The sequence below is a fragment of the Lissotriton vulgaris genome, chromosome 6 (genome assembly GCF_964263255.1).
Source record: "Lissotriton vulgaris chromosome 6, aLisVul1.2, whole genome shotgun sequence".
NCBI classification, from domain to species: domain Eukaryota; kingdom Metazoa; phylum Chordata; class Amphibia; order Caudata; family Salamandridae; genus Lissotriton; species Lissotriton vulgaris.
In genome coordinates, this window is record NC_141694.1 from 1,551,018,015 (window position 1) to 1,551,042,020 (window position 24,006).

The following is a 24,006-nucleotide window of genomic DNA, read 5'->3' on the forward strand; positions in this document are numbered from 1 at the left end:
TAGGCAGGGAATGGTGGACATTTATCCGCATGTCCAAGGCATGCTAGATGACATGTCAATTAACGGGTGACGTCATGAAAACCTTGGTGTTATCTAGTCGGTATCCTTAAATGTTCGGTTTTAAATCATGAAATATTTGAATAGTATAGTGTCTGACTTTGTGGGTATTTGCTATGAGCATCACCTTGCACGTTTAGACCCAGACAAGGGTAACCTCCCCTTGAAGATCCTTAACAGTACTTTGCCACAATTGCTGCAGAAATCTGGATCGACCGTAAAGCAACCAGGCGAAAGCAACTCCATAAAATGGCGGTCTTCTGACAAACCAAACACTAAATGTGCGAATCATCAAATGAAACTCCAGCACAACCATATCCATCTGTGATCGTGGCCGGAAAGACCATAGGGCATAGGCTATGGCATTTTTGCACTATGCTGGACCAATACAAGTTCTGCGATTTATTAATCATAATGGATGTGCACTTAAAAGTAGTCAACACAGGCCCACAGAGCTGGAAGGTGACACTGAACAAACACATTGTTATAGACCACACCACGCAGTTACAAATGGCAAAGCAGGACTAACAAGAAATATTTTAAAAAGAGCCTTCAGAATCTAAAGAAGCACTACCAATGCCAGTTGATCTGGGCTTAATGAGGCAACACATGCGAAATTAGCACATTGGAGCGAGATACCTTGAAGGGAGAGAGCAGAAGCAGACAGAGGGGCTGACACTTGTAAAATATTTCCTCATGCAGTTGAATGCAGGCCCTCGAGGCGGGAGACACGCAAACAGCCAATATCATTAGGTGAAAGATGAATACTGCCCAAGGATAAGCCAACAAGTGATTGACAAAATTCAGGTCAATTTCTGAAAGAGGATGGTCGAAGAAAGTTAGTGATTGAAAGTGACAGACCAAAAGCCCCCTCTATGTATACTGTAAGCAATAGGTCTGTTTGACCCAGACCTAAAAACAAAGGGAAACACAATAACTAGAACATTAATTAAATCTATACGAGTGGCCTACGTGATGCAACCGAAGAAGGTCCCAAATTGCTTTTTTTAAGGAATGTTTGAACATCACTTATGTCAAGTCACTAATTAAGAAGGTGCTCTAGGTGAAACCACAAGGAGAGGGCCTCAAAGACTGGACTAGGTATGAGAATACATGAACTAGAGAGAGAGGAGGGGCCAGATTTAAATATAAATGCCCCCAAGAGTACACTGACCAGATGTTAGCACTTGCCTATGAAAGGCAAATATAGGTTTCAGAGGTCTCTTAACAAAGGCCAGACAATCACTTCAAATGTACATAGCATTTGAGAGAAATGTATGCATGCCCATCACGAACACAATATCAAACATATGGTTAGCACACAATACAGAGGAATGTTCAGTGTGAGAGCAATGCATTAGATAATGCAATTTCAGAAATATATATAGTACTCGAATGCTGTGGTAAGGCATTACATTTCTTGACCTGTTGTTCATAAAGCTACCACATAATGTTGTGTTTGACACCTTTAAGTTCTCCCGGCTTTTTAGTAAACACACTTGCTTTGTGGGAATTGTAGTCTGTTGTTAAAATTATAACAAAGGGATTTAAGATTTTAGCTTGCAAAGTGCTGTTGGCTAAAATGCTAGGGCTGGTCTAAGGTACAACAACTGACACAGGGAAGTTATTATGTCTGAATGTTCACCTTATCATAAACAGCAAACCAGCATAAACATCTTGTGCAGTAGTGACCCTAATTTAGTATTGCTCATGCCCAGTAGGCAGTCACCACAGTAAAGCATGGCAGGGGTTACCTTCTGAACAGTTCTTATGGATGCTTATAGAAAGTTCAGCCACACTGAAAGAACACTAGTTGAAAGAGTGTGTCCTTTACAGTGGGAAGATAAATGCAGTGGTAAATTTAAGTAGATGCTACACAAATTAAGAAGTTGGTCTCAACATGAAGGTCTGTCTCATTCCCTAGGGATCTGTCTCCTCATGCTTTACTACCGTGCTGTGTATTTTTGTGTTGGAGATCACATCTAGGTGGCAAAAACAAATTCATAATGGGTTGTCTATGCTCTTAAGTGTTGCCCTTCATCAGATAGGTACTCAAGATGCAGATAATTTCAGGTTCGCCCAACCAGCACAATATATTCATGTTTAGTACTTGCTTGATACATTAATCGACAATAGGCTAGAATGGCCAGCGGGCACTTATGTTTATTGGCGATACAGGCCATTATTGACTTCCCTTTTGTAAATGTACAAAAACAGGAAGCAAAGAGACCTTATTTCTTTAAAGACGATGTGGGCCAGACCTATAGATTGGAGGTAACTGAAAATGTTCCAATTTCTAGAGGAAACCTGCCAACTGAATTTCCTCTACAATACTCTCCCTATTGTGAAGGATACATTTTGCAATGGAATTGTGGTTTTATCTTACTGGAACAAATGTTTTTTATTATTAGAATCAAAAAACTATTAAAGTATTTTTATATTTTAGAGAGCAATGCAAAGCAAGCTTGGTCTAACCCTGCTCACCTTCACGCTGCAATGCTTCACGCCATCCACACTTGGAGTTATTGTCCTTCAGTAAATCATGTAGGCAAGAAGAGGTCCTATTATGTACTGAGTCACATCTAACTCATTTCATGGCAGTGAACTACATGTTCCTCACTCGCAGCCGAGTCTTTAAGGCTTTTGAAAAAAAGCAAATCCCTGCAAGACATTTCCGTGTTTACATTTCACATGTGAACTTCACAACCTACAATGCAAGCCAGCAACCCGGCATCTTTATACTTGAACTTCTCAGTAACTGATGTGTATGCTATTTTGGCTAAACAACACGGAACCCAGACTCCAGAATGTCATCAAATTAGCCGAAACGAGCATACTGGTGTTGTCTAACTTGGAAAAGTAACATGCTGGATCAAGCTGGGGAAATGGCTGCTTATACCGCTTCACTTGTAAAGTTTGACGTGTCGTATGCGAAGGTATTTGAGACAGATTTGTGTTTTCATTTCGGTTCTTTGCAGTCTGAGAAAGGGCAGTAGCAATCACATTACCTTCTAGGTTTAACTCTGCCTATTTGTTGAGGACAGCCCTGAACGATTTAAAGGTTTGTCATGTTTTCAATCATACCTATGTTGGAAATCAGCAGCAGGTGGCTGCTTCTTTCATGCACAACCACAGATTTTCTGTATCTTTTTTGATTCTGTCTTTGGAAGTACACATCTTTGTTAAACTACGAAGCATATTGTACAAAATCTACAGTTCTGGCATGGCCAGCTGTGCGTTTCATGTTTTCCGGTGCTGGGAAGCAATTCCAAAATTGAATGGGGCCGACTGTTTTATCAGGTTGGCCCATTCTAGATGAATCAATGATTTCTATAACTGTTGTGCCAAAGTAAAGTTGACTACTTGTCCCCTGTACCAAGGTTGTTGGTATACACAAACAACAAGCTCAATTTTACATCAATGATAAATCTTTCAATTGCATCAAAGGAATTATATCATTATCAGTTACTTTTCGATTAACAGAATTATATTTTGGATTTTAGATTGGATTGGATTGGAATGTTATTTTAAGGATACACACACGGAAAATCTGTTCCTACTTAAAAAATCTTCAAAATTCTTGTGTATCTCAAATGACAAGGATATGTTTATATCATGCTAGCTAGCTGCCTGGTGCTACAAATTCTGAATGGCACCCCGCAATAACAGTCAGAGCAGGACTGGGCAAAAACAAAATATCAGTAATATGCAATTTAAAAGTATTACATTCACGGGGAGACTTTTGCAAGCAATGATACTTTTCCAAGAACATATGCAGGCAGCAACAACAAATGTTGAATTCATTCACTTTTAGGTTTTATTCAGCATTAAGACCGATATTTTTCAATTGTGTATGAAAAAATTGTCACAGATTTGAAAAGCTGAATACAAGTAGCGTTGGATAAAGGCACATACAAGACTGGCCAAAGGGCGAACGCTGCACTTTGGTTTTCAGTTGGAGGGATTGGGAGGAAATTATGGCAACACAGTTGTGGCCCATGTATTTGACTATAAAACAGCTCACAAGAAATAAAGTGAAAAGCATGGTGCACTGATGTTGTTTTGAACAATGTGCGGGCTGCCACGAGATTAATGGGTAGGAGTGAAATTTACCAATAGAGCTTGTTTCCAGCTCTATGAAATTAGGGCACATGATTCACATTTAATACTTTTCAGAATATCAAATAGCTTTTTTTAACATTTGATGATAACTTTTTCTTTGGCTACAATGATTCATGGGCTAGTAAATCTTGTAAATTGAGAGCTTATGTTCGTGTATCTCTTCAGTAAGTGAAGAGCATCTTTCTGTGTTAGACTAGATTTTTTTTAGAATAACTTCCAAGCTAAGCCAAGCAGTTGTTTCAGGCAACTATGAACTGTTGGACCAATGAGAGCATTCGTGGGGAGGGGAGAAATACTAACAAAACTATGAATAATTTACAAACGTTTCTGCCCATTACTTTACAGAATTTGTTCATTGAGCAAAAGTTGATGTACAGATTTAATGGACCCAAAACATTTCCTGTGTGAATTCTTGCCACTGTATTTTGCTTCCAGTCCTTGTGGAATAACACTGTTTAATACCAAAGTGAAAAATAGCCTGTGCTTATACTACAAGGGTCTCCAATGAATGCCAAGTCCTGATTGTTCAACACAGCAAGAAAATTCACTTTCACAGTCAACAAGTCATCTTACTCAGTAGAACACAAAAAGTTAAATGATCCGTAACTTCAATATTAGCAAGGAAAATACAGTACAAATTACTAAAAAATACTAAAATATAGAATTGTGGTCAGGTCTCTCCGCTACTTCAACCGCAGCAGTACCCTGAAATTTGAAACTTTTAATAAAAAGTTCTTAAATATAAATTATATGGCAAATGTACAATACATTGCTTTCTCAGTCTTTTCCAGTGTTTTGCTGTAAAACAGTGTTCTTAAGTCACTTTTTTGTTAAATCTTACAAAAAGTCTCAGTTTTCAGTATCATGAATGTGAATGGTCTGAATCTGGGATGCCACTGTCTCTGTAGCTTCTGTTGCTACTGCTTTCACTGTGATTGTTTTTATAAAGACTGATCCCATTTGGCGGGAAGATTGTATGTATCACAAAGTCCTCTTTTGTGATTGGGTCATTGTTTATTGGTATCATCTGAAAAGAAGTCTCTCTGATTTCCAGAATGGAGTTATCTTTTTTTGTACCAGCTTCTGCATAGTCGTCTTTTCTCCGACGGCCTTTGCTGTACGCACAGTTCCTTGAAAACAGAGAGCCATTTCTGTGAACATACCAGCACACTAGAGCCAGCAGTGCAATCGCTACGAGTGCCACGGCTCCCCCAATGATGGCAGCCAGAGGCAAACTGGAGTTTTTGTAAGGTTCTTTCTCCTGCTCTCGGTTTAGGGTTGTGGTAGGATTGTACATTTTAAGAGGCACTGTTTCAGTCTCAATGCACACTGGGGTTTCATCTGATAAATAGATGTTAGTGGTTTCCATGGGAACCATACAAATTCGGTACGGGGATTCCGGCTCAAGAGCGGTTAGTAGGTACTCAGTCCGGTCGCCTGTAACAATTGTTTCAGTTATAGATCCAAAGGCGGGGCTGTGACCCATCTTAAGCCAACTCAGTCTTAGCGCGGTCATTGGTAGTGCAACTTTCCAAGAAATGTGAACAGTGTCAGTTGTTACAGATTTCACATTAATTGTGATGGTTTTTCGTATTGGAGTAGCAGTGGTTCGGAAGATTTTATTCAGGTCAGGATTCCTGATCTCTGGCTGTTTGGTTGCTGAATCTGGCCACTGAGCTTGCGCTGGATACAATGTGTTGGACATTGCTGTGGTGATTTGAATGGTCTCAGTAAAATCAGTGTCTTTACATTCAAAGAGTTCTGTGTTGAGATCCTTTATGGTCATTCCTCGCACACGTTCTGGTGCTTGGCACATTAGCCCACGTACATTGACTTTGGAAGGCAGTGACTGCAGCCAGTCTCGCACCCATTTCATCTTGCATCCGCAATACCAAGGGTTGTTCCGAAGAAACAACTGGGTTAAATTATCCAAATCATCAAAGATACCTTGAGGCAACACTGTGATGTTATTGTTTGACATATCAAGTCTGTATAGTTGTCTCAAGTCAGCAAAGGCATTTGCTGGGACTCTGTTCATGTGATTATCTTGAAGAAAAAGCTTTCTCAGACTTGTGCCTGGCAAATTCACAGGTGGCGATGAAAGAGAGTTTCGGATCAAAGAGAGCTCTGTCAAATTAATAAGATTGATGAATACGTTTTCACCCAGTCCTTGGTTGTTCAACAGATTTCCGTCTAAAACTAGAAGCTGCAGGCTTGTTAGGTCTTGGAGGGAAGGCTCGGAAATTATGGAAATACGGTTATCATCCAAGCGTAGCTCTTCAATAGTCTTGGGCAAGCCCCATGGAATAGTGCTCAGGTGATTTCGAGAGAGGAAGAGACGTCGAAGAAAGATATTATCCCGGAAAGCTCCTTCTTCGATGCTTACTGCTGAAACCGAATTATCATCCAGATGAAGTTCGTCTAGCCATGGAATCTGAGAAAGTGAATCATATGTGATGGTCCTGATATTGTTCTCCTGCAAATGTAGTTCTTTGAGGTGCCTTGGAAGATTGATGGGGAATTCATCTAAACTGTTTCGGTACAAGAAAATTCGCTCCACCTTTTCTAGCCTTTTGAGATCTGAAGGAATCCCAGCATTGTTAATATGATTGTTTTGAAGGTAAAGGGTGGTAGCATCATCTGGAATTCCCACTGGAATGGATGTTAATTCTCGATCATTGCAATAAATAAACCCTGCATCACATCGGCACACTGAGGGGCAAGGTTTGGCACTGGCAAACTGAGATGCCATCTCAAGGAAGAACCATATCTTTGTCCATGTTAGCAAAAAGCTCCACGTTGCACCAATCATGGTCTCTGGTGATGAGGTTTCTTTGTATGGAAGATGCTTTGCTGGACTCTTGAGGTCTAAAAGAAATTGGAGAAAAACATCTATTATGGGTGGCATTTTAAAGGTTGTTGAAAGACAAAACTGTCAGCATTTGAACAAAGGTGCAGTAGAAAATGAGAAAGCATACTGAAGAGGAAAGGTACCTAATTTGGATACTCATCTGTATAAGTGCATCATATTATTGGGAAGACAAAACTAATAAAAAAAAATCATTGGCAAAGGGTTTACACATGAGGTTCCTTTAATGTGTCCCCAAGCTACAGCACTAAAAAGATTGACCCCCTTACATCATGCTGTATGACTCTCTTTACAGTCCAGTGCTTTCCTCTTAAATATATATACCATCAGGCACTTTAGTACAACTGATTCAACTGAAATCCGGGAATGCATGAGGCATTCAAACGAAAGCCTGGAACTGAAATAATGGTGCCCCGGAGACCTGCAGTAAGGTTAACCTTATGAATAAGGTGCAAAAGTGAAATAATGTGATTAAATGTAGTTGTGGAATTCCAGGATGCACACAAACGTAGGCTCACTGGAGTCACTTGTGAGTTAGTTGGATTGAAGTTTCATTTACGAACTGCAAAAATGTACATGTTTTAATAACTAACCTTAGCTACTCAAAAAAAAGTGGTAGTGGGTGTTGCAGTTGACTTTATGCATCATTTCAAGCATAACTGAATATTTGAATATTTACTATACCAAGCAAAATGCTGATAACAGGCTGAATGTTCTTCCGCATGACTACTTCCTGTACGTACACAAGAAGCAGAACAGAACGATGTGGTCCCTTTTCGTCTGTATGCAAATACCCAGCTGGTGTAATTAAGATTACTTAAAAGTGTGACAACAACACATTTCAGTTCCCATTTTAATTGCTATAACGACATTTTAAACGCCAATTAGGCACTGCCACTCTGACCTTTCCTTTCACAGGCCTGATTACGAATCACACTTTACTTTCTCAGGCATGAGCAGAGACAAATACATCAATATTCGGCCTACCTGATGATAAGGCGGTGGGTAAGCGGCTGCGTGCTGGCAGTCTGTCCCCAATGCACATAGATGGGTGCTGCGCAGAGCTTGACCTGAGGGGCTCCAGCGATGTACCTCAGTCCATGTAGCATTCGCTGCTCCCCCTGGTGTGGTAGTAGTAGTACTCCTGCGGCCTTGGTCTGCGTCACGCACCTCAAGCCTACTCCCAGGTACTCCCGTCTGCATTCCACCAAAGGTGTCTCATGGTCGACGAGCACACCAGGCAGCCCCGTGGAAAATAAATCACCCTGCTTCCTGGTAGCACACAAGAGCTCCTTTTCTTCAGGCCCGACTCCCTTTGTGCGGTTCAAGGGCCTCAACAGAAATGGCCGACGAGCAATTATTCCAGGCCGGAGCGCGTGGCGTGGCGTGACGCAGCGTGCGTGGTGCGAGCGAGGGCCAGCTGCTCCACCTCAGGGACACCAGTCATGGCGTGGAGGCTCCCAACGAGGAAGGCCCCTCTAGGAGTCTCTCGAATAGAAGGATTCTGCGGCCACGGGTAGATGTTTTGAGCTGTGTTACATCCTGATAATAACTGGGGGCCTGCTGGAAAGCATCATTAGTTTGGCACTTCTCGTGCACCTGCACAAAATGACGGCATCAAAGTTGAAGAGGCCTCCTCGCGGCGGAAGCGAACTGCAGGGCAGGAGGCGGATGCTCTCTTCTGGGAAGAGGAAGCACGTTTCTCTCTCTCTCGGATATCTCTTCAGTCACCTTTAGGCTTTTCAGTTCCTGCGAAAAGAAAAGTGTTTCATGAACAAATAGCAAGAGCAAGCACTGACGTGTTGTGAGGAAATGCCACACTATCTAACCGTGATTGATGGCTTTACATTACTGTTTACAGCCTTGGCAGGAATTCAGCTTACACCTTTCATGTTTTGCACACTGCACTGGCGTCCTACTCATGGGAAACTTTCTCTTTTTACTAAATCATGGTATCAGTGTGACTGTGCCAGAGGTCACTGCCTGATGACAGGCAGAATACCCAGTATGTGTAAATGTTATTGTGTCTCATGACATGATTAGTGCAATGCAAGTTTTATTAACGTAACACAGACTATATTGCTTTTCCAGTCTGACTCATGCATATGTCTGGTTCATACTGGCATTTGCCATATGTGGGCTGATATACACTATATGTGCATCAGAGGCCTGTGCTGATGTGGTCGAATTATATGTGGTATCTCATTCCTCCTTTTGCCCAATAGAAACATTTCCAGGAGTCCCTGTGGCTCGCATCCCCATGAGCCCCCCTGTTCCCATACCCAGAGCCCCTCGACTAGTCCTAGTATCTAGTCATTCTGCCATCCTTGTCCCCTGCAGTGTACTCCCCCTGGTTTTCTGCTTCTTGTGCAACACCACCACAAGGCAGTGGATGAAATTTCGGTGAGGCCCATTGACTGTCTATCATACGCTCCTAGAGCATGCCTCCCAATCGCTCGTAATTGGCAGCAATAATGTGATGGGATGCGCATTGTTTAATGTATTAGTAGTATCTTTTTTTCTTAAAGTCTGTAGTGTTATTTCAACATTTTAAATGAATTTCTGTAAGGCTGTCCTAACCGTATACAGAGGACTTTATGATCCCCCACCCTACTTTGGTGAGACATAATGAAAAGTTAATGCTGAGCTAGCTGGTTAAACCTGACGGCATTCAATTTACGCCAATTTTAGGTAAAATGTACTACAGTGGGTAGACGTTGTAGCCACTGGATGGGTGTCATATGAAAAGTTGCTGCCATGCCTATTACTTTAGGTTGGACTAACTTTCTGCATGGGACAGTGTATTTGTGTAAAGCTATTCTTTACTTCATTTTGCAGGAGTACTCATAAATGCATGCACTTGAGTGCTCAATGGCTTTTCAAGCCCCGGACTTCTGTTTCAGATAATGGTATTCATCCGAGTCAACTTTAAAGGATATGCATAACTTGCAAAGTGTTTATTGAAAGATGGTCCACGTTGCGTCTAGATAGTCGCAAACCTTAGCATTCTGTTGTGTTCTGCCCGCCATATCCTTCCTGTACTCGTCATAGTGCAGGTAACAACTTTTTCCTGCCTTCAAGGATGTCCCTGCAAGCCTCCTTGGACTACTGACCCCTCCACTGTCAAACCAACTCCGCTAGCAGACTACAGCCTAGTCCCCTCCACCAACCAAACCAACTCTGCTAGCAGAACGCAGCTAACCCCCACCACCAGCCAAACAGACCCATCTAGCAGAAATCCGGCCTAATTCCCTCCACTGAGCAAACCTACTCTGCTAGAATACAATTTACCCCTCCATCACCAAACCAACTCTGCTAGCAGACTACAGGCTAGCCCCCTCCACCAACCAAAGCAACTCTGCTAGCAGAACGCAGCTGACCCCCACCACCAGCCGAACAGACCCATCTAGCAGAAATCCGGCCTAATTCCCTCCACTGAGCAAACCTACTCTGCGAGAAGAATACAATTTTCCCCTCCACCAACCAAACCAACTCTGCTAGCAGACTACAGCCTACTCCCTCCAGCAACCAAACCACCTCTGCTAGCAGAACACAGCTGACCCCCACCACCAACCAAACATACTCCTATAACAGACATGCGGCCTAATCCACTCCACTGAGCAAACTAATTCTGCTAGCAGAATACAACCTACCCCCTCCACCAACCAAACACTCATCTAGCAGAAATGCGGCCTAATCCCCTCCACTGAGCAACCCTACTCTGTTAGCAGATTTACAGGCCAACCCAAGGCTATTTTCGACACATGCTCGGCCTCCGGAATGTCGAAGGAAACATGTTCGCTCATTTACACAGGTCTGTCTCCAGAGGTAGTCTTAGAATAAAACATGTTGTCACGTTTACGCTGCCCTCTCCGCGCAGATAATCTCGAGTTATTTCTTAGACGTCTCGCTGCCAGACGGCATGTTGTGTCTGGGGCCGGAGGTCACCTGGTCACGTGCTCGCCAGTCACACGGTGCCAGTGTCTGACTGAAATGGAAGCCTTTGACCCTGAAATTAACGGAATGCACAAGCTACAGTTTGCAGCTCTCTCCGTAATTACACAGCATCCAGCGGGCCGAGCATCTGTTTCACAAATCAAATGTTTTAAGGGCCCAGAATGGTAAATAATAAATGCTTTCGAGTTTTTGGCTGAAGCCCAAGATATGCAACTTCGGCGAGGCTACCAGTAAATATCTGGGTTTCCTGCTCGTTGCTTTTTTAACAGCGGGCTGCTCCGGAAGAAGTGGAAATTAAAGCACTTGGCTGCCCCCTTTTCTGAGGAATGCCTTGTCTCGCTGTACTTTATGGGGAGAGCCGGGAGTAATGAATGGGCAGTTCTCCTTGAGAGCATGGGGGACATTTGAAACGGCGCTGTATTTATCTTAAGTGGCACTGTGTTTTTAAACGGCAGTGGTGTTTCCATCGACGACAGCCTCAGCTTGTTTGATTCAATAAAAGGGTGGGAGCCGCTCACAATGGTCGTTAAAGGAGGTGGTCTTGCAACGAGATGTGATTATTTGGATAATCACTATCTTTGTTGGTCCGAAAGAAGTAGCCGCTGAAGATTTCGGAGTTAAACTCGAGGACTTTACCCCATCCTGGCCATCCATCCATCCTCTGGAGCTCTGGTGGGGCCCTGAGCTCCGGCACGCCCTGACCTCCACACTAGGGAATAGCAAATAAAAGCCCCACCCGGGCCCTTCGAACTCTTGGGTGGCTAAGGGACAGTAATTGTGCCTAATCTGTGAAAACAAAAAGTGCATGGGCCCAATTTCTTTAGTTTTATTACTAGAGCTGCCTAGTCTTAATGTAACCTCTTGCGTCTTCGAGCACCACCCACACGATCTGTCTTTTATATCACTTTTAAATGTTTTATTTGTTGTAATCCTTCCTTTGTGTTTCTATGGTGCTATCTTGCTTCCTCTTGCTTTGGGTCAAAGTCTGATGATGAAAAATAAGGGCCGATCCCAGCCCTCCACCCCCCCCCCCCCCCCACCCCCCCCCCCCCAACCCCAACCCAACCCAACCACGAATTAACACTGCCAAACCTGAAGACAGACACACACCTGACAAGGGGCGGGGGTAATGGACTTAAACGGGAATTATTGTAAATTGGTAAAATTCTAACGTATTTAAACAAACCCTAGTCCCAAATAGCTTAAAAGCTTACAGTAAAATAATATCTCTAAAAAGTCGGAGGAGAGAAACATCTGTGAAAAGGGGGGTCAATCCGCGCAGTAATGTGTTTTTGGCCGTTTCATCTGTGTGAAAATCAAACGGGTACAGATTAAGAAAAGGGACAACATTGGTAAGGTGTATTCCGCCCTCTATCCCTCTGGCTTCGCACTGCCGTCCATGTCGTTATGTTCCATCGGTTCCTTCAGATCTGCTGGTAGCAGCGTGTGTTGTGCCCTGCCTTTTATCTGCGGGGTCAGGGGTCACAATGTGTTTCTACATTCGAAAGCGCGCAGTGATCCTGCTGACACAGAAAAGGGGCGATTCCCGCTGCTTGGTCCAGACAGGCTCCCCTTCGCTCAGCCCTGTTGTCGGGTCACTGCTGCTGACCTTGCAGGATGTAAGGCCAGGGGCCCAGTGGAAGACCCCGAGACCAGGCCCCCGTGCCATCAAACACCCGCTCTGCGGCCTTCTGCTCCCGGTGGACCCTGCCTTTGTACGCAACAAGAACGGGCGCGCCTCACGTGTTCTAAATTGTCAACACTGTTGTGGTTCTGTTGCACAGCAGCAAGAAGTGTGATTGCTGGTAGCGTTTAGTTTGAATTGATGCACAAGAACATCAAACAAGAATCAGAAAAAAACAAATACAGGACGTTGTGGTGGTCTTCCAACATGACATTTGCTGTTGTATATCTGGAACCGAGTGAGCGAAATATTGCAACTTTTTGCTGGTCAGTTGATGAAACGTGGTTATAGGTGGACAGCTGTGGCGTTATTTTGGGAATATGTGATGTGCTATCAGGGTGCATGGTACTGCCTCGATATGCGAGTTGAGGTGCTTTCCTTTGCTCTTTAAGGCCTCTCTCTCATGGGCAGGTAGGTGGGATTAGCACTGAAAGTCTGCTGTGCGTTTTGTTTTCTGATAATTTTGCATGTGTTGTGGGGTGCTTTTTAGGACTGGAGCAGCCTAAATTTACCAGGTGGGCGACTTGGTAATGTATTTAAACACAGACCGCTGAGGAAGTGGTTTTGGCATTAATATTTTTTTGTCACTTTGATTGTGTAGTAGCCACTGTTAAATTAGTTCAAAACAAGACAGTTGTTTTAGGAATTCTATTGTTTGTGATTGGTTACCATCATATAAGAACCTACTCTTAAAAATCCAGCCAATCCACGCTCACTCTTATGCCTGCTAAACATGGTCAGTGTAAATTGGGACACATAAACAGCTTGACACCTTATGCTGGCCTTTGTTATAGTCCGTATGGTGCCTGGAACTAATCTTGATGATATAGCCATGCCTTGGCACCTTCAGCTAGTCTTGGTTTTATAGAAATGCCTGCCACCTTCACCTAGTTTTGATTTTATAGCCATGCCTGGCACCTTCAGCTAGTCTTGGTTTTATAGAAATGCCTGCCACCTTCACCTAGTTTTGATTTTATAGCCATGCCTGACACCTTCAGCTAGTCTTGGTTTTATAGAAATGCCTGCCACCTTCACCTAGTTTTGATTTTATAGCCATGCCTGACACCTTCAGCTAGTCTTGGTTTTATGGCTAACAGCACTTAAAATTGTAGGACGTGTATGACAGCTCTATTACATTTTGCTAACTGAACCACATCTCATCGGGAGCTAAAAGTCACCCCTGGTGCCCTAAAGCAACATAGAAAGTAACTAATTGTAAGCACCATCATAACAATAATGTAAGTGCATTCCCCTTTTAGTTCGTAGTTGTCAGGGATGAGTGAACTTTCTCAAACAGCATGGTTGCTTTTTCCAAGAACTAAACGTGTGAATGAGTTAAAGATTGGAATAGCACCGAGAGGCCCTTCTTGCTTGAAATACATCAAGGCCCTTGTTGCTGGTAAACAGCATGCTTCAATGTTAAGCTGGTAATAACAGAAGCACACATTAAATTGCTCAAAATCACACAGTGCTGGTCAAATGCTGAATTCGGGATTAGAAACCAAAAGGTTTTTAATTAATAACCGCATCAAAGACTGGTAGAATGATCCTAGTGGCATCTGCAGTCAGGTGCAGTATGCCCATACAGAAATGGGCTTCTTAGCTGGAGTGATAGATAGCTTGTGGCTTTACAGTTGTGGATTGAGAACCACGTGGCTCAAATACCGACGCTGAACATCATTAGACGCTCTAAGTCACCTGTTCCTTTACAGGGAAGCCAACATAGAATTTGGCACCACTTCACTCCCTTTTACTTGCTAAGTTGAAGCATCCTTAAAACAAACAGTCGAAGAAAGTAGGTCTTTGAAAAGCGTTACTTCTATTTCCCTTGAACCCACTGCATCTGGCTGCTGAGATTGCTTTCAGTGCGAGGAAAGGAACTGCGTCCCCAGTCCAAAGCAAAAACTGAATGAAAGATAATTGCAAACCTAAGGCTTAGGAACCCTTGGATGCTTTCATGCCTCAACCCGTTGTTTAACTCACAAGGAAAGGCATTGCATTAAATGTAGAGGCGACGGAGGCTTCAAGAACGAATCTGTATTTTCACCAAATATGCCACCCTCTTCCCCGCCTCCATTCTCCGTGCTCGCTGATTTGAGACCTGGGGGAGCTGCCTGGAGTTGCCGGGGTGACTGCACAGAGCGCCATTGTGTGCCCACCCCGTGCGGGCCGCCTGCCTCCAGGACAGGCAGCAGTGACCACAAAGGCCTCGGTGCCTTCCTGACACTTCCGGCCACCTCCGCTCGCTCAGTCTGTGGCCGCAGCACCTGGGTGGCAGGTGACCGCCACGGTATGACGCCTACCGTGCGGTAATGACATGGACAGCCTACACGTTCCCTGGGCCTGACCCACCATCTGCAGGCGGCTGAGGACTGGGGACCTCGTGTGCGCCCAGGCCGTCCGTTATGGTACCTTCTCTAGCAGTCTGTAACGCAAGTCCCCGGAGGAGCAGCACATATCTGCGCCCCGCATCCGGCTGAGGCCTCGGCTCTCGCGTGAGGCCCAGGCCGTCCTCTCTGTGCCGCTGCAGGCCCCAGGAGAGGACGCACGTTCCCGAGTCCTGACCCCTGCCCTAAACCTGGCTGAGGCCTAAGCCTCCCGAGGGAGCGCCCAGGCCTTGAGTGCGCCCCCTTGCACCCTGAGTGGTTGTATCACCTGAGGCCAGGGCCCAGGCGCATTCCTGACACTTCACCTCAGGCCAGCACACTAAACATTTCTAACTCTGCCCCTCGTGGTTAATCCTCGCCGGGCCCTCGTGTTCAGTAACTGCTACCAAGGGATTAAGAGCCTCTCAAGTCACCTCCGGTGGAACGCTGGGGGCTGCAATGTCTGCTTTTAATACCAGCACTGAAGGGTGTTTACCTTTCCACACAACAGCCATGGACAAGGGAACACTGCCCTGGAAACTATTTCATATTTTTAACTGCTTAGCTATTTTACAGTGTCCTCACTGTAAAAGAATCCCCAATTGTTCGGTGCGAAAAACTCGGTAAATTCCCTAAAATGTATTGGCAGTTTCAAGCCTAGCTCCTCAGATAAAGCATGCACTATTGTTGAAGGAAAAGTGTGTTAAACTTTGGAATTACTGCTTTCACTGAGCTTGTAACCCTTTAGTATTCTACACTTAGTATCATTATATTAGCACAACACTACATTTCAAAATCTAACGCTCTTTTAAACAACACTGCGGTAGCAATACCTATGTACAAAAGTCCCTATTGTTAATCTGGGCACAATTCACAAAAAAATCCTAACCGGTGTCAAGTTGACCTGGTCTTTCCAGTCTGAGGTGTTTCTTTAGAAAGCACCAGACATAATTAGCTTTAGAAGCACCTTCATTTGATGGAAAGACTGTCGTTTTATATTTGTATAACTTGTTACTTACGATTCTCGGACGAGCTGCTGAACAGGGACCCCTGTTTGGGGTTTAAAAATGGATCCTTTCATATGGCAGCTGTGACTTTTTTACTGCAGTCCCTCTGCCCGCCGGGGGGTAACGCTCTCTGCAAGCAGCCCGCCTCCTGGAGCCAGCAGTCAGATGTGTGCTGCTCGGCCTTCACTCTTTTAATTACAACAGAGCCTCCCGCGGAGATCTGTGGAGGCCACGGGAGAAAAACATAAGTTCCCTTCTTGACTGATTGTGTCAGACCTCGCCCGTCGAGCTGATTTCATTAACCGTGCCATTCATTAGGCCGTCGCCACCGACCAAGCCACGGATACACACAATGGTCTGGCCTGACAAATCGACAAACATTAAATGCATGTTGCAGACCCACGCGCTTAGTAGAGTCAGGGATACGTCACCTAATTAATATTTATGAGCACTTTCAATGCATGAGCCACTTTCACCATCGAAAACTTTTCTTTCATTTCCTCTTCATCGAGTTGTGACGTATCTACACATTTCTTTACGGCGAAGAATGCTACTTTTTGTTTCCCGTATGGGTACATAATTATTTGTAACAAAACATGAACACTTTTTGCTTGATTGGTACATTCTAGCAAATTTCTAGAACGTTTTTTTTTTAACAAAAACTACGTTCATTTAAAACTGTGCCAAAAGACGTCACAAGTTAAGGAGGGGGGGCTGTGTATGTAGCGCACTGGATGCATATTCGATACATCTAAGTGCTCCCCGTTTAGAGCTGGCTGGTTGTGACATGGGCATGTGCAGTCTACCCAAGACCACACACCGGTCAAGCGGGGCGCCGGGATTCTAAACCAGGCCTTCCGGTGTACAGGTCCGCAGTCTAGTCATTAAACGACATCTGCTTTAACGGGATGTGACACATTAATTCTCCTGTACCTGTCCATTTCACATTGAGCCATTTTTCATTCTCGCACTAAACTAATAATTGTCGAGCCTGTCCCGGGGGACAGAGATGTTCATTTGTGACGCGCGCCCCCGGGCAATGGATGCGGAGAATAATTGGACTTTGTGTCTGGTCGGCCGCTGAGATACAGCGTGGAGCGGGGCCGGGCCAGTGATAATGAATAGCCCGTTAAGGGGCTGACAGCGCCGTGATTACAACCAAACGCGCCTCTCGCGCTCTCTCTGGTCGCAGAGATCAGCGATGACAAAGTGTCTCTCAAATACAGCGCAGCAAATGGGGGCTCGGGGCTTTGACTTCATATTGGAGTGTTGGGCGGGGTTATCCAGGAAACTAAACGGGTGCATTTTGGAGGACGACGAATTGTTTAACTTTAACTTAAAAAGTGAAAATGCTTTTCTCTCCTTTGTATACCCCAAACCCGGGTGCCCCAAAGTGCCACGGGCGTAAACACAAGGCATTTTTCATATCACCAACAGTTTTCTTTCGATCACACCTCAACATAATGGTTGTCCTCTGCAGTCCGCGAGTCGCAGACGGTGGAAGGGATCGCATGAAATCCAGTTAGAGCACATTTGTTTCCATCTGCCCGCAAATGCGCGTCTTACACGTCTGTGCATTAATAGGCTTAGGGTCAGTAATGCGAGCTGCGGCCGGGGCGCCGGGCTGCGCTAATCTGCTCTGCTGGAGCCTGGAAGCCGGGCAGCCCCGGGGTGTGAGGGCACTGGGGAGACGCTGGTGCGCGTGGGCACCGAGGTTGCGGAAGTACATGGGGCACCAAGGCAACATAGTGTATGCTTTGAGGCAACGCTAGGGCACAAGGGCAAGTTCACGGGGGGCACCGGGGGAGCCTCAGTGTATAAGGGCTCCGAGGCAGCGCAGGCACACGGGCTCCGATGATGCATCGGGGTATGTGGGCAGAGCACGATGGTGTCGAGGGCACCGAGGCCAGTCTCAGAACGTAAGTCATAGAGCATAAGGGCGCCGAGATAGCCCCACTACGCGAAGTCTCCGAGACAGCGCGGTGCCAGGGGCGGAACGCATTCTACTGCAGCCCCTGGAAGGGTGGGGGGGGGGGGGGGGCGCAACATGTCAAGGGGCCCCCATTCAGCCCAGGGCCAGTGAATACAAGTGAGAGATGTGGGGTTCCGGGGCCCATTTTATGTGGGGGATGGGGTGGGGGCAATCATTAGGCACGAGTCAATGACCAGTGCAGGGGGACATGGGGCACCCCATCCAAGCATGTGGGCACTGAAAGGGCCCCAGTGTACTATAAGAACGAAAACACGGAGTGATGCAGGGGGTGGCTCAAGGCACCCCCTCCTATTCCAGAATTGTGGTTACCGGGCCCCTGATGTGTGGGGCTCGCTGCTACTCCACAAGAGGGATTTACTGAAAGAAGAAACTGCTATGGTAGGAAATGGGGTGGGGGCCACATACCCACAAGGAGTTGTGGAAAGACTCTGCAGGTCCAAGCGTGTCATATGGGTTACTTCACACAATTATGCATTACTAGCCAGTTCCCGGAAGGCAATGAAGTCCACAAAAGTGCCTTGGGTGCACATAATTAGCAGCAGAAAAGCCATCGGCTAGAACCGGGTCCACTAGAACCCATATCTACCCGGAGCCCGTGCCCGCCGTCAGAGGGTCACTGTCCGTGCACTTTCCATTCAAGTGCACTCGTCTGGCTGCACATTCCGCGGGGTCACACCCTCCACAAAGCGGCCCCTTCAGAGCTGCGCCGCGCCACTTGGACAGCGGAACAAAATGGAGTCCTCCTCAACTCTGGAATCAAAGATCAAGGGCCGCCCAAGGTCTGCGCCGTGGAAATCTGCAGCTGCCTGACAGTTTAGATGCCGCCTGGGCTCTGGCGGCACCCAGGGCTCGGGGCAGCCTTGCACTGGTGGCGAAAGCCCCCTTGGAAAGGAAACATACGGGCTAATACACTGTCTCACAAATGCAACAGGGCTGGGCATGCTCCTTTGCCTTGGAATCGGGACAATTCTAACATATCTGTTTGTGGCCAGAAATGATAGACAGGCCTGTCTGCAGGGCTGCTGCCCCTGGCCTTTTACCGCACAGAGAGACAGAATGCAGTGCTGGGATACTCTGTTTTCCTCAGATAGAGTGACAGTGCAGTGCAGTGCTGGGCTGTTCAGTGTTTCGGGTTTGCCTCATAGAGACACTGAGTACAGTGCTGGGCTGCTCTGTGTTTACCTCTCATAGAGAGACAGTGAGGTGCTGGGCTGCTTTGTGTTTAGCTCAGATAGACAGAGTACAGTGCTGGGCTGTAAAGTGTTTCAGGTTTTACCTCACTGAGAGAGGCAGAGTGCAGAGAGGCTCTGTTTACCTCGCATATAGAGACAGAGTGCAGTGGGGGCTGTTCAGCGTTTGCTTCAAATAGACACGACTGCAGTGCTGGGCTGTTTAGTGTTTCAGAGTTTCCCGCAGTGAGTGCAGTGCTGTGCGCCTTGCGTTCCTGCTGCCTCATACTATTAGAGATGCAGTGCGCGCAGCGCTGGGCCGTGTTCCTTCCACCTCCTTGTTTCTTCTGGCAGACACAGTGCGTGCAGTGCGGACTGCTCTACCCTCCTGCTGCCTCCAGGTCCTACCTCGAACAGCCCTAGTGAGTGCAGTGGTGTGTCTGGTGTTCGCTCACAGGGAGGCACATGAAGTGCAGTACTGCACTGACGACCAGCGCATCTCGGTGCAAACCGTGCTGCACGAGGCAATGCTGCCGACACCGGCCCCCCTATGCCCGGGCAAGCATGCAGCGCTGGTGCTGTGCAGCCATACATATCAGTGGCAGTGCACTGGAACACTGGGATTCCTCGAGCAGCCAGCGCCTCCCACTGCACACCGTGCTGCCTGAGGCAGTCCTGCTCACACGAGCCCATCCAGCTCTGGTACCTCCGGGATGTGGGCATGAAGACCAGGGGCAGTGCACCGGGGCAGCCGCACACTTGCCCCGTGCAGCACTGGCGCCAGGCAGGGTCCCCCTCTCCTGAGAGGGCGGCTGGCTCAGCGGGGTCATTGATTTCCCGTCACAGCTGCAGAAACAACTCTCGCAGCGTGCGTGCCACACATTCAGCGCAGCCCAAGTTTAGACCAGGCGGGCAGGGGCTTCCCTCTATACCCGGCCCCTGCTCGCCCACAATATTCTGCCACGTCCAGGGCTGAGCTTCCAAGACATCCAGTCCGTCCTGCAACACTTACTTGGAAAAAAAACCTCTGCTTGTGCACTTCCACTCAGCAGTTCGGAAAAAATAAATCACAAATGAGAGGTTCTGAGGAAATCATGTGTTTTTAAAATGGAAACACTTACCTGGCGAGTACAAAGAGGCAAAGAAGTCCCGCTATAAAGCAGCCAGAGCAATAATCCAATGTGGAGAGCGCCTCGGTGCACAGATCCAAATGAACCCAAAAACACAAGAAACCAGGAGGTACAAAAGCCGAGGGAAGCTCCGGTGCGCGCGCGTGCAGTGTCCGAGCCTGCAGTGAGCGCGAGGGGAGCGGGGGCGCATTCCAGCTCCTCGCGCAGCCCACTTCAAAGGCAGGGGCTGGAGCCTCACTTCGCAGTGGTGGGAGAGGGGCTGATGTCACGGGTGGGCGGGGCCAGCGCCGGCTCTCCATCATTCCTTGTCGAGGAGCGGGCACCGGTGGCACTAGAGGGCGCCAGAGGTGCGAAGCTGCCAGGCGCGCGCCGCGCAGATTGCAGGATAGGTATATGAGCACAATCCGAATTTCATAGTTATGACTCAGTTATGAGCTTTACTGCCTTTTTGGCTGCGCGGTGTTGTGGGAGGACAACACCTGAGGAAATCTCAATTTCTATACTGCGTTTTTATTAGTCATAGGTTTTTTTCCCGGAAATACTGTTTATAATTGTTGGTCTTTTGCTGTTCAGTCCTCGTATATCGCCACATGACAACGCTTTTAAAATAATGCAGTCCTTCCTTCCTACCAGGAAAGCAGGTAATGCAATTAAAAATAGAAAATGCACGAGGGACGGTCGACAGTCAGCAGTTAGACAGCTGGAGCTAGCTTCAAGAGACAGTGACATACGAACAGTCACCCGGACGAAAGGCACGTTTTACACCCAAGACGATATTCTAGGTGCGCCAGCTCATTCTGTACTGCGAACTAAATAGATCCAGACATCGATTTTCATTTTTCATATCAGTGCATCCTGGGGACTGTAGTCTTTGCTGACTGTTATCAAAGCAACCGAACTAAATGACTTAATGATAGTCGTTTTGTGAAGTGACAGCCAGGTCTGGGTACAAGAAGGTATTTAGCCTCAGTGAAACCATCTCACCGGCACTTCCACCAGCCATGCCAATTTACACTTCCATCAGCTATACCAATTTACGATTTCTTCTAAAAGGTGTGTTTTTTCACGTTACGGGAATTGCCCATTTATTTACTTTTACAACTTGGAGTTTGAAGATAACAGTGCGCCGAAAAACCTCTTGGGAACATTTTTGAAGCTCGCTTTGTCATTTCGATGCCACGTCTGCTTGCGCGAGAATACGTTTGCTTTCCAAATTTTGTGTTTTCTTATAGCTAAAAAAAATGTCCATACTATCCAAATCTTAGTAATGTGCACCATTGTTTGGTGATTTTAAAACCCCGTTTGGAACATGCACTGTTGTGCACTTTAAGGGCACCATATCACTAAGTAAATTGTGTCTTAGGTAAAGTAACTCGAAGCACAACTTAAAAGTGTAGGCCGACTCGCTGAATCAGCTCCAGACTGCAGTCCCCTATTGTCGATTATCAAAGAGGGCGTTGAATGGACGGCCGCCTCTTTGTCACGCGTTTCTCAGCAGACGTCTTTGAAGGAACGTGTACACAGTCACAGTGTCCAAGATAGGATACAGGTGGTCTACAAAGTGGATGCACCCCGCCTCCTCACCCCCTGGGGTGTGTGTGTGTGCGTGGTGGGGGGTTCTCTCTTTAGTAGAAGAGCTTTGTTTAGACTCTTCCCGGAGGTTGCTTTGGTTGTTCTGGACATGCAGAAGTTTGATTGACAGAGTAATCTGCTTTCATCAACTGTCTGGAGGCCGAGGTGTCTTTTTATTACAACACAGTTCACACCTGTAGCAGGGATGTCATTTAACAGTAGTCAGAGATCAGCTGCTGCTTCCGGCTTGCCCTTGGTACCACTGGCACTGCTGTTTTCCCCTCACTCAGGAGCCAAGGAAGAAGCGCTCGGAATCCCAAGTTACGACGACTCCAAGACAGGGGGGCTTCCTTAAGTGCCACTTCAGGCAACTGCTATACTGTGCCACATTCAAATGACCAGCAGAGGGTGCTAAAGCGCAGTACAATATTTCAAAGAAGGTTTTGTTGCTTCGGACAAGGGAGCTCCCAAACAGCAATATGTCATTTTGCATTGAGGTTAGACAATCCTTTCTCAGGAGCTGGAGGGAGGTTTCTGTGGTTTCTGCTTCTTGTCCGCTCTTGAGCTTCAGTGCTTAAAACAGGAGCCTGTTGAGGAGTGAAATGAGGGACAGGGGCTATTCCCGTGATTGCTAGTGGGAGGCAGGGTGTCAAGGGTTGCCTTATGTCACTTCAGTCAAATCTGGCATTTTGGTGGATTTCCATCGACGACCATTAGCCCACAGCGACTCCCTTCATTGTAATTTTAATGACAATTTATTCTTTCCGCAAGCTGTGATGCAATTTGAAATTTTTGGGTAAACATTCATCACTGGCGGCCTGGTTACCATGTTGTAACACCATAGCGATGGTCCAGATTAATTTAAAATGTTCATTAGTGATACCATTAACGCGGATGGGGTCATCAGGCAGTATGGGCGAGGAGCCCACCTCTTCCAGGGCACGCGGAGGGATCTGCAGCAGGTCGATATCAATCTGTAAGGATACCTCTCAACGATGCCAGGAACCTGTTCTCTCTCACCATGGCCCGTGCAGATGACGTCATCGTGCAGAACTTCTCTGTGAATTACTACTCCAACAAGGGAGCGTGACTGCACCCCCAGGGCCAAACTAACATCAACAGAACAAAGTGTCTGCCCTTTGAAGCAAAGGCGAAGAAAAGTTTGATGGAAGCTGGAAGACTCCCAGATTGAGCTGAATGAGGAGTATCCCTACATGAGGCTTTCACTCTCGGAGGGTTTTATGACACTACAACGCGAGCTATTACCACGGGTGCCATTACACGCTGTTTTTACAACGCAAGCCGTTACAACCACTTGCGCTGTAAGCGCTGTTTAGTGGAATAGTTTAATTTTCTATTCCAACTCCAGACCACGTTACAGTAGGGAAGGTGTTGGAATAGAAAATTAAACTATTCCCTATCCAACAGCGCCCTCCAGCGCAAGTCGTTGTAACGACTTGCATTGTAAAAGCAGCGTAGTAATGGCAGCGCGTGGTAATGCCCGCGTTGTAAAGGCTGCTCACCCTCTCGACGAGTGAGTTCCACCAAGTAATGATCTCATTCTGTGGGGCGAGGATAGAGTTAATACTAGATCATTTTGTTTCATGTCATTACCTATTGGGAGAAATTCGCAGTAAGGTTCAGCATTGTTATTGTGGGCCTGTGGAACTAGTACCATACACATTTGATGGGCGTCCTTGGTGTACCTAGTAGCGCTGCACCACTGTCCCTGAAGATAGACACACTGAGAATCTCACATTATATACAGGGCTCTGGCCTAAGAGTAGAGGGGGACAAACACAGGCTGATGAAAGAGAGAGCAAGGCATATAGTGTGTTTGCTGAAATTGAAGGTAACCACATGCTAAATTGATTAGCTTCTGATAAAAATTGTTTTTCATCAGGACTGTACAGGAGACCCCAGGTTCTGTGTTTGGGGAGCTAGAAAAGACAATATAAGGGTCCCCCAATGTTTTTTTTTTTCTGCAGAGTTTTATATAGCGCGAACTTGACCCGAACCGACTCGGGTATCTGAGCACTTTACATAGCACCAGTTACTTTACATGAGGACACACATTCAT

At 46.3% G+C, this 24,006-nt stretch overlaps 1 protein-coding gene across 1 annotated transcript; it reads right to left on the reverse strand.

Annotated features, from left to right (window-relative positions):
- Positions 1-3,851: 3,851 nt before the first annotated feature.
- FLRT3 (fibronectin leucine rich transmembrane protein 3) lies at positions 3,852-20,569 on the reverse strand. Its single transcript, XM_086927728.1, has 3 exons — positions 20,346-20,569; positions 8,036-8,797; positions 3,852-7,047 (listed from the first exon to the last, which is right to left on the reverse strand). The coding sequence occupies exons 2-3, from the start codon at positions 8,091-8,093 to the stop codon at positions 5,042-5,044; spliced, it is 2,064 nt and encodes a 687-aa protein (XP_086783854.1). The 5' UTR covers positions 8,094-8,797; positions 20,346-20,569; the 3' UTR covers positions 3,852-5,041.
- Between the last annotated feature and the right edge of the window lie 3,437 nt (positions 20,570-24,006).